This window comes from Aplysia californica, unplaced genomic scaffold (assembly GCF_000002075.1).
Source record: "Aplysia californica isolate F4 #8 unplaced genomic scaffold, AplCal3.0 scaffold00587, whole genome shotgun sequence".
Lineage (NCBI taxonomy): Eukaryota > Metazoa > Mollusca > Gastropoda > Aplysiida > Aplysiidae > Aplysia > Aplysia californica.
Window position 1 is genome coordinate 423,694 of NW_004797857.1, and position 18,399 is coordinate 442,092.

At 38.8% G+C, this 18,399-nt stretch overlaps 1 protein-coding gene across 3 annotated transcripts in view; it reads right to left on the reverse strand.

Annotated features, from left to right (window-relative positions):
- The window catches only part of LOC101854747 (probable 4-coumarate--CoA ligase 5), a gene marked incomplete in the record, with an annotated part of 23,002 nt that extends 14,131 nt beyond the window's left edge, over positions 1 to 8,871 (reverse strand). Inside the window, 3 exon segments of one of the 3 annotated variants that reach the window (XM_013087428.2) lie at positions 5,207 to 5,414; positions 6,552 to 6,857; positions 8,531 to 8,871. In XM_013087428.2, the coding sequence (XP_012942882.1) occupies positions 5,207 to 5,414; positions 6,552 to 6,839 (496 nt within the window). 3 annotated transcript variants of the gene reach the window in all.
- Positions 8,872 to 18,399: the final 9,528 nt, after the last annotated feature.

Sequence of the window (18,399 nt, forward strand, 5' to 3'; positions counted from 1 at the left end):
AGTGAAAACTGTTTTTGCCTCTCCTGAAAAATTTGCCTCACTACCTGCGCAGGACCATTCGTCGTTTTCCCTTACGACGGCAGAGATGTGTGAATGCTTGCGTGTGTGTGTGTGTGTATACTTACGTGCATGGGTGCGTGTGTGTGAGTGTGTGTGTTTGTGTATGTGTGCACATTCGAGCAAATGAGTATTTGTGCTTGTATCATGTGATTGTGTGTTTATATGTACAACACAGTCTCATTGACTCCGGTGACAAGTGAACTAGATCAACAGTGGAGATTTGATTACGGATCAAATTTATGAGGAGTCCAACATTTTTTCTTGTCCTTCCACAAAATCTTTTCCTAAAAACCCAGAGTCGTCTGGACAAAGAATCAAGACCTACATTTTAAGATATAATCTATTTTCACTATGAAATCATTTTTTATTTAGCAGATGCAGCAGTCTTAAAGTGTCCAGAAATTAGAGCACTACACTTCAAACATCAAACTTTACTTCAACAAGTTTGGGGAAAACTATTAAAAAGTATATTCACATATATCTATCTGTCAAAAAAAAGGTTTTAAATTAATACAACACAACAAATATAAGTAAACTCATTTATTGAAAGTTGAGAAATGAAACAAAAAATAAATGAAGATGAGAATACAGAAAGAATTTGATCCCAAACTGAAAACAGAACAGGAGATTGGGAGTGGGGGGGGTAGAGTGCCTTACCTGACAAAGGGAGTAAACATCTTTTCTACTAAAAAAAATAGGGGAAAATGGACGCAAACATACTATTAGAAGCTATCATAAGTACAGTACAGGAACAGGAGTACCTGAGCACCCGATTTTCTCAGAAGGAAACTTCTCAAAATAATAAACAATCTGAGAGATATAACACCTTTTACAAAAGAGGCCATGTGAACTGATCCGAATCAAAATCTTAAGGGTGAAATGTTTTTAATGTATAAACATAATAGAAAGTGGAGAAATCAATTATGACTAGCCTTGACCATAGCCAAAAAGTTTGACATTTGAAATTTGAGTCTTAGCATTAATTTTTCTGGTCTTATCCTCAATCTAGTACCATGATTTCATTAGTGCTCAGGGCTTATAATACTAATATGGGATAGAGCGCTATGTAAATTCAATGTATTATTATTAATCTATTATCATTTTACCCTTGTGTACTATAGAACCACTGCTTGACTGAATGTGTACATTTAACACTTTAGTTACAGGCCATCCTGTAACTAGTTAATTAACCAGTTAGAATAGAGGCTGTCAGCAAAGCTCGATGAGAAAAAGAGTACCGTTAATAAGGATTGGATTAATTTTAGGCATAACCTACACATGCAAACAGAACAAAGAATATTTCCATTTCTATTTTATAATTCAAGTTGGGAGACTGTGGAATAGATACAGAAAGTTGGACAGATTAATTCAAAAGTATCCATCAGAGTGAGTTTTTTTCATTGTAGGTCTGAAGGGAGCACTGCCAAGAGGCAAATACATAAGTCAGATATCACTTAGGTGTTAAGAACAACATCTTAAACCTTTACCATTTTAGGCATCTATCTAAACATTCAATTGATTCTGATTATAAGGAAAAGCATGGCATAAGCACAGAATATATTGAGCTGTAGGTCAGAGTAAATTCACATGGTAGTTGGATTTGTGTCACTAGAAAGCACAATAGGAATAAAATGATGGTTTATAAATTGTTATTAAAAAAAAAGTTTTAGTATGAGTTTTACGGCCCTAGCAATACAATTTATCATCATCATCAACCCGTGTCAGATATGCAACAGACATCAGCGATCATGGTTCTCCATTCATTCCTTTGCTCGGATGCTCTCAAAAAAGCTATTTTTCTCTGACCTTTCCCTGTCACCTACTTGTTCAAGTTCCCCAAGTAGGTTGTCCTGGGCCTACCCCTGCCTCGCTTGCCTTCAATTTTGCCAGTGAGAGCTACATGTTCAAGACCCATAAGTCTATTCAGGTGTCCCAAAAACAGCATTTGTCGTTTCCGGATTGTTTTTAACAGTAAGCGTAGCCCGTGGGCTTCATCAAGCACTACCTCATTTGATTTCTTTTCCTTCGACAATACTCTTAGCAGTCTCCTAAGAAACCACATTTCTGTTGCTTCTATTTTATTTTCACTGTCTTTAGTGATTGTCCAGCATTCATAGCCATATAGAAGGGTTGACCATACATAGCATTTCAGAATGTTTATTTTGGTGGTTAAAGAGATGTTTCTATTTTTCAGGATTGGGCTCATTATATTGAAACTAGACTTAGCCATTGTAATTCTCTGTTCAATTTCTGTGGAACATTTGGCGTCTGATGTTATCATATGTGTGTGTGCCTGGTGAAAGGGACCACATGTCGCATTTTGAAAAATCCCGTTTTTTGGCATTTTCTTGTACAGAATTCATTTCTGAACAATGTGCTTTTTAAATTTTGAAGATATCTTCAGTAGTTTTTGAGATATGGGCGATTTTGTAAGGCAGGGTACGGAAACAAAGTTTTGAGAAAAACGGCTCTAAAGCTTCACCTCTGTTTCTGCAGAAAAAACAAAAACAGAACACCCTTTTTTCATAACAAGTCACCATTCTAGTAAAAAGGTTTTGCTGTTGCTGAAATATAATGTTGTTAAATCATGTTCATAATTATTATTGTTTTGTTTAAAAACTTGATACCCCCCTCCCTCCCCCTTCATCTCCTGCAACACACACAGGCAAAAAAAAGTATCTTCACCACAGTAACTAGGGAACTTAACACTATCAATCATCAGGGTCAGAGGTAAACTTTTTGTTCCCTACCCACTTAACAAGATTGCCACATATCCAGATCTTAGAACCCAGACTCTCCCAGGAATAAATGAAATTTTGTTCTGCATACATTTAGAATTAAGAAAACAAAAATGCACTACTATGAGTAAGCTAGATCTAAACTAGATCTAGATTTATCAAGAAAGAACAGCGTAATGATAATTATTACTTTTAATTATCATTATAATAAATAATTATTAGTTTGCTAAATCTAAATCTATTTCTATTATCACTGTTGTTTTTGTTGTTGTTAATCTTTACCTGCTTCGCTCGGTTCTGCTTCAAGTGCGGGGTCTGGAACTGGCGATGGCACCACAGATCGAACTCATCTTCTTCCTCTTCTCCCAAATCGACGTCAGAAACTAAATAATCGCATATTACATCTCTAATGTCTTCTTCAGTTGCCATTCTGACATTCCAATGCGTCTAAAAGAATTGAGAAGAGACACAATGTCCTGCTCACGAATAGCAGTACTAGATCTAGATCTAGTACTAGATCTACTACTAACAGTACCGGTAGTAGTAACAGCTGGCAGCTCCGCCGTGTTGTTGTGCTTCGAGACGACCTGACAACACAGTCGCTTCTCACAAACCAACTTTAAAAAGCAGCTGTACAATAAAAGAACAGCTTCATGGTGTTTATATTACGTCTTCAAAACAAATTCACCACCACATTGAACAGGAATTTCAAGAAATACGGTTTGCACAGGGCAGAAATAGGCGATACAAGTTTGTTCTCCAAAGAAACAAAAGGGTATGGATGCGCAAAGTTTCGCTTTGTTTACATGTTCTAGATATTCATGCGCACTACCTGCCATTGGAGAGCAGAGAGAATGACCTAAATTTTAGTATGCAATGTGATTGGGTCGACTTTATGAATGGACAAGAGAAACCATCCGCAGTGTTTACCCTGAAAGCCAGTTTCCTCACGCATTTTTTGGGATTATGCAATATACCTCGGGTTAAAAAACACCTTTTAAAATGTATTTTCAAGTCAAAATAACCCAAATCCTTGTAAATACCAATAAATAAATGGCTGAAGAATCCATTTTTAATGGAACTTAGTTTTTGTCAAAAATTCTATTTTTGACTTTGAAGCCTGATATCTCGGTTTGAGAAAATGCGACATGTGGTCCCTTTCACCAGGCACACACACATATATCCTAGATATTTAAACTGTTGGACTTGTTTGACCTTTTCACCTTTGCTAATGAGATTACAACAAGGATTTGTTGCTTTTTTTAATATTACCAAGCATTCTGTTTTCTTTACATTCAACAATAATCCTTTACGTTCACTTTCTGTTACAACAGTATCTAGAAGCAATTGAAGGTCCTTTTCTCAGCCTGCTATTAAAACCGTGTCACCCGCATTTGATGTTATTAATATTTCCTCCATTTATTTGAGACCTGGACATTCTTCTAGGTTTCTAAGGATTGTTTCACTGTACATGTTAAAGAGGTCTGGTGACATAACACATTCTTGCCTCACTCCTCCCCTAATCTGCTTATATTCACTGTATTCTCCATTAATTTGTACAGCAGCGTTTTGGTCCCAGTACAAATTCCAGATAATTCTTAGATCTTTTCCATCTATGTCTAGCTTTTCCAGTATTTCAAATAGCTCATCATGTCTAACTTAATCAAACGCCTTTGAATAATCTATGAAGCAAAAATACAGATCTTTCTGTGCTTCAATACATCTTTCCATTAACATTGTTATGGTGAATATAGCATTTCCAGTGCCCTTGTTAGGAGCAAAGCCGAATTGCGTTTTAATTAGATATCTCTGGTCTTACACTTTTTCTCAATCTTCCCATTAGTATTCGCAGCAATATTTTTGTAAAATGACTCATAAGGCTAATTGTTCTATGCTTATCACACTCAGTGGCACCTGGTGTTTTACGTAAAGCTATAAAAACTGACGTCATCATATCTTCTGGGATCTCAACGCTGTCATAAATAGCATTGCCTAGTTCTTCAAGCACGACAATCACTTCAACTGGAATATTATTTGGCCCTGTGGCTTTTCCTTGTTTCATTTTCCTAAAGGCAGCTTGCACTTCTGCTTTCAGTAGTGGTGGTCCATTTATTTCATTCTTTATTAACAGTTTTTCTCCTCTATTATCTTTGAAAAGAATATAATTTATAAGTAGTATAATACTGAAGAATAGAGGTATTTCTAGACAGTAACATATTCAGAAAAGAAGGAGGGACAAGGACAATAGAAGTTTGATAGGAATGAGAGCAAACCACATCAGAGCATGTGTCAAACACCTACTAAAATGATGCTGAAAAAAATATAAGTAGCAGACGGCACAAAAGCACACACGAGCCACTGAGAAGTCTGAAGAAGAATAATGGGCCGAGATTTAAAAAAAAATGTACCTGGCGTGAAAGTTGGATTTGCGGGAGAGAACCAAACACCGATGCATGAGCAGGCCAACATTAGCACGGTGAAGTCAATATTATTGGTTGAGAATGTTAGGAGCACGTCTCCCTTACGAAGCCCCAGCCTGTGAAGCCCACTGGCCACTTTCAGACACGTCTCCCTCAGCTGACTATATTTTATCGTTTTCCCAGTAGCAAACTCCTCCTGCAGACAATAACATTTTAAGGTAAAAATGTAAAACAAAATGACATTCTATGGCAAAAGTAAAACTAAGGTGAACACTTTCTGAGGACAGAACAATAACATTTCAAGGTAAACGGTTCCTGAGAACAAAATTTTTAACATTTATAATGGTATTCTCAAACCACAGGCTAACTCAGATTTACTTTAACAGGCCAAGTGCAAGACCTAATCACCCCCCGGGGCAGTGCCACTGACAGTAGGGTCTTTAGACCATTCCCAAAGGGGGGACATTTCTCGTTCAAGCATAGTAAGAATTATACAACAGGGAACTGCTGCTTTTTCTTTCCTGATCCTTACTATTGTCATTTTCCTCTACTTCTTTTGTATGTTTGTCACTCTCTTGTGACCTGCTATTTCCAGGGTGCCTTGATAGTCAAAGCAGACCTTGTGCTGTTGAAGCTAGAGAGGTGAGCAGTTTAAGTCTGATTCCCTGTAAAGACTTCTCTGTTGACACCCACCCCTTGGCGCTCATGACCTTATGCAGTTGCGAGCGCCATAAAACTCTCTACTATAAAAAAAAAAAGACCTAATTGTAATGCAAACTCTTTCACAGGGCCAAATAAAATTTTAAAGCAAAACTCAAATTTATATTATATAATTAAGCAACACCTAAATGGTAAAACATCATAGTGAAGACACATATCACCCTTCAAATGGAAAGCATACAAATCGGCGAAAACGTTTCATTTGTCCGCTGATGAGTCACTTTGGGGGGGGAGTCACAAAAAGCATTGCAGATAATTTTATGCATGATGATAGTACCACTTCTCTACTTTCTCCACCAACAGTAACATTAACAACTACTCTTCCCACACCAAAGCACTCGCCAACCACCTATACAACTACTTTTCATTCTAACAACAATGTTGGCAGATATGTGAAGCAGAGAGAGAAGCTGAAACTGCTACATGAAAAAATTAGACTCTTTTTTGCTTGAAAATATAATTTATGGTTTTAAATTTTCACATTCCTTTAAACCTCTAATATAAAAATATAACATTTCAAAGGAAGATCTCAGCACAGAGAAATAAATATAACCCTACAGATAACACGCTCGGACAGTTCTTGCAGAGTCTTCATTTGAAATAACATACATACCAAGGCAACCTTATCTCCATACTTGTCACATCGGTTGAAGACAAACTCATGGAAGGTCACATCTTTGGGAATATCAATATCTGGAAAATTACTGGTCAGTATATGATCAGATGAGATGGTCTGTCGATAGATGCAGTGTGAAACAGATAGATTTCTCGATATACGATGTGTTAAGTTGATACCATAGCAACATGGTCCCAAGATGCCTCGCTTGGATTGTCGGGTTAGGAGTGCGATAGAAGAGCCTGTACTCCCTCTCAGAAGCTTCAACAGTTGTCTCTGAATCATCTTGCCCAAAGATGAGGCCTGAAATAAAGTAAAATATTATATAGGCGTAACATCATAAAGAATAAAAATCCGGCAATAAAAAATAATAATTTTATTTAAATGTTCAGCTAGAGTATTTCCACTTGGATAAATAATGCTCAGTGAGTTTATTTAAATTATAAATTATGCAAAGAATATAGCCAATTGCCAATATTGGTCCTTCATTTCCCTCCCTCCCTCACCCTCTCTCTCTTCCCCCCTCCTCTCTCCAGTTTTACTAACATTACACACACATAGATTAAAGACTTGAAATGCCCCCCAACCCCCCACCCCCTTTCCAGGTTGGTCTAACGCATGGAAATAAAAGGCTGTACTGTGCAATTATTCTAGCCTAGTCTTGTGTAATAGACTATTAATTAGCGACAGCAATGTTTGTGAAACACGAACATGAAAAGGGCAATAAAATACCTGAGTGAGCATGAAAGGGGGAGTAAAAGTAAAATCAATACGTAATAATGTTTAAAATGTTTAGATCTACTTCACTTAGAGGATCTGCAGTCCGCTAGGTGCGAGCGCTGTAAAACCTCTACTAAAACAAAAGTCTGCTACGCGAACACATTTGGACCTAGAAATCTAGATCTAGATCTAGATCTAGATCTAGAATAGATCTAGATCTAGATATATCTAGAATCTAGATTAGATCTCTATACATAATAGCCTACAGCCTACATATAATGTTACATTGCCAACTTAGATCTTAGATTGCTATACATGATGCATAATTAGCCTAGTGCCTTAGTGGTGTACAGTGGCACTGCTCTTTACTAAGTCAGTTTAGCTAAGTAAGGCCGTAGGTGCATTTAGATGACCTAGATCGAGGGGGTAAGCCTAGTGCTTAGATCTAGATCTAGAATCTAGTAGATCTAGATCTAGATCTAGAATCTAGATCTAGATCTAGAATCTAGATCTAGATCTAGAATCTAGATCTAGATCTAGTAGCTGTAGATCTAGGCCTAAAGGCTAAAGGAAAGGGGGTACACGGTAGAGACAAATTCTAGGCCTACCTGGTTCTTCGTCTTCTAGCCTGGATAGGCCTTAATTCAATGCATTGTAAGATCAGTACGTTTTAGGTCCCAGGTGCGTGTAAAAAAGTAGTAATACAATCAAACAAAAATAACGACCTGAATGTAAGTCCAACTCCCGTGTGAATACAGTCTCGTTACAGTTGAGCCACTGTCTTCTGTAACGAGTTAGGCAACGACGAGGCAACGCGGTAGAAGAAGCAGCAGAGTCGGGGAGAGTGCGAATCTGCCTGCGATTCTACACCTTCGTGAAACCTTCAATTTTTTCAGGTCCAAGAGTTCAAACTCAGGGCTACTGACACTGAATCGGAAAACAATTAACGAAGCTGTGAAGAACTTGTTATTATACAGAAAATTAGGCCTAAGCCTACCCTAGTTCCTGGGCCTGGAATCCTAAGTCCAGTTCAGTCCAAAGCAAAGCGCTAACATTTTTTTATATTTTTATTGAATAGACTGAACTCTGCAAGGCGGCCGGAACCTAGGCTAGAACCTAGATTTAGATATTCTACAGCCTTGATCTAATTCTTGATATTAATTCTACATTCCCATTATTGTCCTTCGTCGTTTTTTTAAGGGTTGGTTCTTCTTCTTCTTTTATCCCCACCCCCTTAAAAACAACAACAAACTTACTATTTTCAGTGATTTTGGTTTGTTTCTTTTCTTGTTTTCTTTTGTTTGGGATCAAGGAAGTTTGAAGGAAGTCACTAGACGGTGTTCTTGTTTATAGGCCCTAGGCTAATGTACCCCCTAGGCCTAAATTAGGTTAGGCCCTAGGCCTAGATGTAATACGATCAAGGAGTTTAGAACTAAATTACTTTTAATCTCCTTGAATACGATGTATATATATTTATATATAGAATCTAAATCTAGATATAGTTTTCTAATTAATTCAACACTGATCTCATCAACTTAACAGGTTTTATTTTTTATCATTAATTGTACGAAGTGGGTCTAGCCCGAGGCTACCAAAATAAATCCTTGATTCGAATCAACACCAGCACTTAATAATATCCTGAAAACAGAATTTATGCCATAAAGCACAATAATAGTCAACTATCACATTCAAATCGGGAGCAAGGCTAATGAAACACACTCTGAATGAATACTTAGGAGCACGCACACAACACAACACGGCACGTCATTGTACATGCGATTAAAAGTAGAAATGATGCAAACTATTTTTAGGTAAGGCGCCCATCTTGTTTGACGTCAGACCAGGATACCCCTCCGATCACGTGACTACATCTAAGTATAGACAACCGCATGGCACCAAAGATGGAAGTGTCTATGTATATTATGCTTAATCTACACAAATTTCTCGGAATTTCTGATAGCTGATTTGATAGCGCGTCTGCGATTGATGTCGAGCAATGACTTTTGGAGAGGTTCGATTCCGGTCCCGGACAGTTTTTTTTCTCTCATTTCCTCCTCCCGATTGACCAACAGTTCCATAAATTATAGGCCTAATTTGTAGAGTTGCTTTGACTTTGAAGTTGTTGTTTATTTTAAAAAATGTATTAGTGATTAAAAATGCAGGAGGGGGGGGTGGTAGATCTAAATTTAGATCTAGATCTAGATCTAAATTTAGATATCTAGATCTATATCTAGATCTAATCTAGAATCTAGATCTAGATCTAGATCTAGATCTAGATTCTAGATCTAGATCTAGATTCTAAATCTAGATCTAGAGTCTAGATCTAGAAAATCCGAAATGTTACCGAAAACACATCGTTCCATGTTTGGGTATCCCAGGAAGTGGGATCACATTACTAAAATAAGCAGCCAATCAGAAAGATGCGTCATTTCTAAGATTAACGGCATGTCGTCATTGTCTACGACACCTTGTTAGCCTTGTAGGTACACACGGTTCAAATTTGCCCCCGGCCTTCTCGATAAGCCCTCTCGACCCTTTGTTTACATTCGGCTGCTGTTCCTGCTTTAGTTCCGGTATCCTCGGTCTAGCCGTACTTATTTAAGTACGGCAGATCTTTGGCCCAATCGACTCAATAGTCCACTGTCCAGACGAAATAACCCGTCACTAATTGCAACAGAAATAATTTCGATGCGAAGTGGTAGAAAAGGGTGTTTTGAACACCCACCATAAATTATACCTCTTTAGGGTCTGGCTTTTCTGAGATATTGGTCATTTTCTACTGACCAATTTCTGTTCTAACCCTCGAGGATTTCCATAACTAAAAAGACGTTTTCGCTGGTTTACATCCGGGCATTCCACGGGAAGTGATCAACTTTTCGTGGAATCCTTGACACCTTTTTCCTGTGACACACATAACCCTAATACTTAATTGACGCATTTTGGTAGAAGTTTAAAGCCAGATGTGCCATTTTGTGTAGTATGCAACTGTAATATGAGTTATAGAAATAAGCTACATCGAAAGAACTGCTCTGTTCCCTTATGTACGTTTTAAAATCAAGAAAAACACACAAACGCCTGCGCTAACACACAGATGTGTGCGCTAAAGTATGGAAACCCGTTATGGTTAAAGAACACAAGAGTGTTTCTATGAAATACTTATTTTAGTAGATCAATAGGTCCATGTGTTTGGATCTAGATCTATGTCTAATTTAAGTACATGTAGAAATGACTTGAGTCTAGATCTAGATATCTCAGTCGTTCATTCATACTAGTTTTCGGCATTGTTTGTATTGTTTGTATGTGACTGCGTGCCTGCGTTAGTGTGTGTGTGTGTGTGTGTGTGTGTGTGTGTGTGTGTGTGTGTGTGTGTGTGTGTGTGTGTGTAATTTCAGAAAGGCCTACAGTCTGGAATAGATAATGAATTTGTTGTTCTTTTGTTCCTCGCATTGTATAGTCTTCCTTTTAACCGGCACGATCGTTCTTGTGGTCCCCATGCAAAATAACACAACAAAACACCAATTATAACATTTGACCAGCCTTTGTGGTGGAAAGTGTTGAAAGTCATTGAAGGCGAGCCTGAAACCAGTGAATTCCGCTCCAGTTTGCTACGTTTAGGACGCTTCGTGTGGAAATGAGCTTCCTCGCGTGCATTGGGCATCTCATCAGAAGTCGAAGATATTCAGTCTAGCCATGAAGCTTCAAGTGAAAAGTACTCTATCAGATTTATTTTTTTTTAACATCGAAGCTGCAACACCTAATCACCGGCATCGAATAAAGACTTGCAGGTTTTATTAACTTTATACAAACAAGTTTTCGCAAACGAGTTGTCTGTCAATGATCTGAAGGGCAATGAACTTCTTCTTGGTTTGGCGAGGAAAGTCGAAGATCATGCAAGTACTCTCATCAGTAGAACGAGCAAAGTGTGGCTTCAATGTATGGCAATGGTTGACATGTTAAAGATGTTTCTTAAAGCCGAGAGAGAACGGGCAACTGGCTTTTACATCTTTCTACTGTTCACCAAATGTTATCCTATCTAGGTGCGGCAGGACACCATTTATACACACACTTAGCATACTTGTATCTCCAGATAATGAACCAGCTAGGAGACTCACCCTCATATCTACAAGAGTTTTTCGGACGGCCATCACGTAATTTGGCGAAGTAATCTCTTGAACGTTAAGGCAGGACTTTCTTCAGATTTAGCCATTGAGCAAATATGAATGTGAAGTGTCAAATCAACCGGGGGACTGACAAGAGGCAGGGGAATCAGTAAATCACAGACTGCAACGTGGCTTCTGTCAATGCCAGCTTGCGCAGAACTAAATAACGCCATGCAAAAAGTGACAGGCACGTTGCGTCTCTCAAGTGAACAGCACAAAGAACCGAGTCCATCGGGATCGGCAAAAGGATGCGCAGGATATGATGGCTGTTACCAAGTTTCTTCATGAGAGAAATCCGTTGGCTGAAGACGCTAGTCTGAGAAATATCGTTACGGGGGTGGTTGCAGAAACAGCTGTCAACGTTGACAAAGCACAAGATGTTGGTCAAACTATTCTCAGCAAAATGGAAGGTGGATCAGTCTCAGAATTGTCCTTGAATAAAAAAGACAAAGTTGTTGTAATGGCTGCAAAGACAGCTCTATAGAGTAACCACGACCCTGTGACTATTGATTCTCAGTTGTTGTTTCAGAGATTAGTGACAGCTGCAACTTCAAAAAATGAAGACAAGATAGAGATTTTTAAACACGAACTTTGCAGCTACCCCTTGTCATTGTCTGAATCTGCAGATATCCTTCATCAGTCCAACAAATCAGCTCTGCTAGAAGAACTTAGGAAATCAAGGACAATGGTTACGCCTGATCTGCCATCACCAGCTAACCTGCAGATCGTCGTTTGATGGAGGGTCTTTACTGCAGCGCATTCCCTGGCAACGAGGGAGCACCTTCATTAGTATTATCGAGACATTATATGCTTCTTATGTCAGCAAGAATTATCCAAACGCAACCTTTGTTTTTTTAATGGATATTTGTCTAGCCCTGTCGACAAAAGATATGACATAGCTCAAAAGAAGATACCGTTGCAATAGGAGAAGATACAGATCTTCTCCTGCTGTTGGCACATTATGCTGATGAACATGCTCATAACATCTATTTCTACCCGAACTAAAATATCCCAGCTTAAAAATGAAGCAACGGGATATTAAACAATTAATTATACAACTTGGGGCATTTCGACATTCTCTGCCCTTTCTCCATTCCCTTTCTGGCTATGACACCACATCAAGACCGTTCGGTATCGGGAAAGGTATTACTTTGAAAAAGTTCCAACAAAATGATGCTCATAGAATCTTAAGTACAGATTTTATGGCAAACCAATCTGCCTTAAGTCTTGCTGCTTCAGGCGAGAAAGCCGTTGCGCTTCTGCACAATGGAAAACCAGAAAAAAGTCTTGATGAACTACGCCATCATACCTTCTAACAGTCACAATATCTATACAGGACCGTGCACTTCCTCCGACATCAGTTGCAGCTAAGTATCAAAGCCTAAGAGTGTATCTTCAGGTGCAACAGTGGATGAGAAATGATACGCTTAATCCCGTAGAATGGGGATGGAAATATGAGGATAGACATTATGTTCCCATCATGATCACCTTGTCGGCAGCACCACCAGACCTTCTGAAAATTGTGCTATGTACCTGCACGGACAACTGTGCCACTCGATGCTGCTCCTGTCGGAAACACGGACTGGAACGCTAACAAGCATGTGCAGAGAGCCATGGTATCCTCAATTCACAAAACATTCGTTTTGTATAGAGGATACTTACATGTAGCCCACTTTTCTTATTGTGAAATAGTATATATCATATGTTTATTAACTCATTTTAACCTGGTCCACGTCTCACTGTACTACATGTATTTATGTAATTCATGTCGATGTAGCCTATAGTCATCATGGTCCAAAACTTAAAATAGTGTCTTTCTAATTATATTTTGTCTTAATGACTGAGTGTCATACTTAATGTAACTTTACGATATCCGCAAATAGCTCTCTCTGGTCATAAATAATCACAAATGTATCTATGTAATGAAAAAGACAAGATTCCAAGCTTTAATATGAGATGCGACACGACGGGGGTGTGTTAAGTATTACTTATCCTATGTATGTTATGTTATTGTGACGTCATTGAAGGCCTAATTACACCATTATGCCTCACCCGATTTCGGTATAATTTTGTACAGTGTATCTTGGCATCCCAATATACAATTTACCGCAAACAGAAATTCTGTTGCAATTAGTGACGGGTTACGGTGATTTTTGTGCTAGGGACAGTAGCCTACAAACCTGTTAAGTACACAGGTCTCATTAGATCTAGATCTAGTAATTATTCAGGTTTAAATACATGCAAGTCAGTAAGGCACCTTTTGGTTTTGTCTGAAATACAAATACTTTAGGCATTGCAAACAAAATTTTCATTTACAATTCAGCCATCAATATTAAGTACGGCTAGACTGACAGTCCAGCCGTCCTTAAGTACGGCTAGCCTGGCTGTCTACCCGTATTTAAGTACGGCTAGACAAGAAGTCTAGCCGTACTTATCTTAGGCCCTATTTACATTAGAAAACAGGAGGTTTAAAATACATGCTCTTCCTTAATTGTATAGCCTACAAAGGCTTCAGGCAGGGCAATGTCAGCTTCTCAAGGTCCTTGATTCTAAAGCTGACATTCCATATGCCCGAAAAACCGATGCGAACTTCGGGTGCTTGCGAATTATTTTTTTCGCACCAACGATTTTGTCATTGGGTGAATCCATATAGGCCTTCCGGAATTTCGCATGGCCGAGTCCGAAATTCGCATGCGAAGATTTTGTTTCGCACGAGGGAGCCAGTCTAGCCGTACTTAGATCAAGGTTTGGCCCTTTCGACTCAAGCCTGTTTAGTACACAGGTCTCATTAGATCTAGATCTAGTAATTATTCAGGTTCAAATACCGTACATGCAAGTCAGTGAGGCATCTTTTGGTTTTGTCTGAAATACAAATACTTTAGGCATTGCAAACAAAAAATTTCATTTATAATTCAGCCATCAATATTAAGTACGGCTAGCCTGACAGTCTAGCTGTCCTTAAGTACGGCTAGCCTGGCTGTCTACCTGTACTTAAATACGGCTAGACTGCCAGTCTAGCCGTACTTATCTTAAGCCCTATTAATATTAGAAAACAGGAGGTTTAAAATACATGCACTGTCATTAAGGCACCTGGTTTCGTCTCAAATGCAAATACTTTAGGTACTGCACACTAAAAATGTATATTTACAATTCAGTAGGCCTATTTTTTGTAAATGGTCAGTCTAGCCATCATATGAAGAATAAGTACGGCTAGACTGCCTGTCTACAATAGCTCCAGGAAAATTAAAAAAGGAGAAATACTAGCATCTCCAAACGGTGTAAGAGGTAATGCCAATTGACCATCCATTTTACCATGCTGTGTCAACTGACTTGCACTGAACAATGTTGATCGGGAAAGTAGAGACTCACAATCTTTGAATTCAAATGCGATTTTTTCGTCTATGTAGCTCATACTTTACATTGTTTATTATACCGGAACTCAAGTGTGAGAAATGATAAAAGTTAAAGGCACAGGAAGAAACGAACTCCAGCATGGTGCAATCAAACGATATCTTGCTATAGTCTTTCAACCATGCCCCAGACAATAAGATGCAAATTAAGTGACCAAATTTTAAATCTTATTATAACTCAGCTGAGAATCGAACCCATAACTGCCCCTCCCCAATCCAGATTAAAACCCCGAGACCAACATGTGCCATACCAAGGCCCTATTCTTGTAGGATATCAAACAAAACCGCAGGTTCCTTAAACAATGTTGAAAAAAACAGTCTTGTCCTGTAGTTTGGGTTGGTTTGGGGTTTTATTTGATATTTTTGAAAACACATAGAGGTAATCTTATCAACAATTCTTGTCATACAATTAAATTGGGATATTTCACGTAGTACAGTTACATTTTCCACACGGGCAGATATAGCGCCCCACCTCACCCCTCCTCTTAATCCTATCCGTACGCCCTGGGGTCATTTTGTACCCCCGGGGTTGTATTCTTCACATTTTAGAATACTTCTAGTGCGAAGATCTCTTTGAAACTTTCAGTATTTCTCAAAAAATTCTTTTGACAGACTGCTTTGCAAAGCCTACGGATCGGATTAACGAGTAAATTTCCTCTTCGAAAGTGGCGGCACAGAGTTCCCCACGTCGTATGGATATGATAGTAAAACACGACGTACGGATAGGGTTAAATTACTTAATAATGTTGATAGTTGATAGGGGCGTTAAACCTTTACCATTTCATATGTTAACATTAATGGCCTTCAGACACCAGGTCAACGACTTCTCCTAGTACTGGTCACATACTGTCAAATATTAAGCGAGAGAGCTGCTAGAATGTTAAAAATATAAAGTGTCCATTATGAAACAACAGTCAACAAAGTTGAAACCCACACCTCCCAGAAACCAGGCTTACAATCAACCATTAGGGATTACTGACAAATGGACAGTCAAAACACTGAACTTGTCATTCTAAACCATTTTGTTTTAACCAGTCAGCTTTCGTTAAGATATTAGTTTAAATACTAGGCCTATAACCAGTAGCGGTGGGTAGTGAAGGGCTCACGGACTTGAGCCCCTCTCCCCATCCCCCAACTCTATCCCAAAGTAAATGAAAATAACGAAATTATAAGAAGTTGAAACCGTTATGTTCGCACGCAATGAACACAAAGTGATCAACTTGGCGGCTTGCTCGTTTATCCAATCACTGTTGTCACCGCTAACAACTATAGTAACCTAACCTAACAGTTAATCAAAAGTCTTTAGGGCTCAGCATTGTAGGAGCCCGTTCCCACGGTCCCTCCTTAGGGAAACTCTTCTTGTAAAAAGGTAGAAGACTTTAAAAAAATAACACTGCAAAGAGGGCCCACGCTCTCCTGAAAATAGGGTTAAAGTTTACGACACACTTTCCCCAAGTGACACAGTTACCTATTCGCTAATTTGAGGTGCCCACTACTTTTTGCGTCTACACGGCCTAATCCAGCTCATAGGCGGTATACGTTTGGAGAGCTGTGTGTGAGTGCCGCTGAGATTTAACAGTTATTAATTAGATCAAACCACTTTTGAAGGAACTTTTTCATCAGATGAGCAATAATTAGAGAAATTTGGAGGTGAAACGGCTTCGTCCCCACCATCCAGAAGAATATAACGTAGAACAAAGAGATGGAAGACAAAGGTGACTCTTCTCGTTTGAATGGGTTTTTTTTATGCCGTTGTTCGCCGTAAGTATAGACAAATCAGTACCATTTAATTTTGTTCTTATTGCTTGCTAAGCCCCACCCAAATTCTGGTCCACCCACCGCCACTGCCTATAACTCGCCGTCGTCCATGTAGATAATGTTAGGCGGCTGCGAACAGTAGCACTCAGCTGCGCCTAACCGGCTACATGACGCCTCGTGTCACGGCTGTGCGCGGAAGCGTCATGCTCGAACCGCTTAGTGCAGAAAACCGGCCACCTGCATTGTGCTGCACATTTTTTGTTACCCATTACCAGCTACGTGCTAAATAAAACTATCGGTTGTGGTATTTAAGAAAAATCAATCAGTATTTGATCCCAACACTTATAACTTCACCTTTTGTACAGAAATATGTAAGACTAGCTGGGCCCCTTTTCGATGAAAGGAATGATCGGTGCATTAACATCAACTGAAAGTCATCGGCCTGCTATAATTATTTACAGTGGCGGTGGGTAGTGCTGAAAGTTTACAACACACTTTCCCCCAGTGGCACAGTCACCTATGCGCCCAATGGGCCTTTGTTTAGACGCGTTCTATTTTCCGCAACAACACGACCCAATTCACCCCACAGTCGGTATGTGTTTGGAGTGCTGTGTGTTTATGCCGCTGAGATTTAACAGTTATTAATTACATCAAACCACTTTTGAGGCAACTTTTTTTTATCAGATAAAAACTAATTAGAGAAATTTGGAGGTGAAACGGTTTCGTCCCAACCATCCAGAAGAATTAAACGTAGAACAAAGAGATGGAAAACAAATGTGACTCTTCTCGTTTGGATGGTTCTCAAAATGCCGTTGCTCGCCGTGAGTACGTGTATAGAAAAATCATCACTGTTTTGTTCTTATTGCTTGCTTTTTGGTGGTAAAGAAGTGGAAGAAACCTAAGCCCCATCCAAATCTTGGTCCACCCACCGCCACTGATTATTTACACTCTATTAGAATGGAGCAATAAATTTTGAGAGAAAAGTGACACAATAATGTGTTTCCAAGTTGTCAAATATTATATAATAAATGTGTAGATTGATTTTCTATTCCGCTTTCGTGGTTGTACGCTCCAGAATTTCAAAGGTGTGGAAAAACAGTGCGCACGGCTAATGAACGGAAACCTCTCTTGTTTACAATACCGTCTTAGAAGACGGACTTTCCCAAGATTAGATCTAAATGAAACTAACGAAAAACTGAAAATTAAACTAAAGTGACTTCAGGCTCCTCAGTAAAACTGTTCACCCTTTAAATGATTCTGAACCACCATTAATTTTGTCAAATTCAAAAGTTAAATGGTTCGGAAGTTTTAGGCGCCAAAGTGACGAACTTTCACAAATAATATAATATACTAGCTGGGTACACGTTCGATGAACAGACTTAAAAGAATCGTCGATCATCAAGTTATTGTGGAAACAGTCCACACAGCTTGTGAACGGAAGCCTCACTTGTTCGCAAGGGTGTCTAAGAAGATGGACTTTCCAAAGATTAGATCTAAATGAAACTAATGAAAAACTGAAAATTAAACTAAAGTGAATTCAAACTCCTCAATAGAACCGTGCACCCCTAAATGATTCTGAACCACCGTTATTTATTTTTCAAATTCGAAAGTTAGGTGGTTCGGAAGTTTTAGACAGACAAATTGACGAACTTTCACAAATGTAATATAAAGAGGTTATAGAGATTACGCTGCGCGGTTTAACAACAATCAGTTTGTTTGTCCTTCCTGTAAAATTTACCTTTCTGCATGTAGCCGGTTAGTGAATAATACCGATGGAATACATAATATATATATATA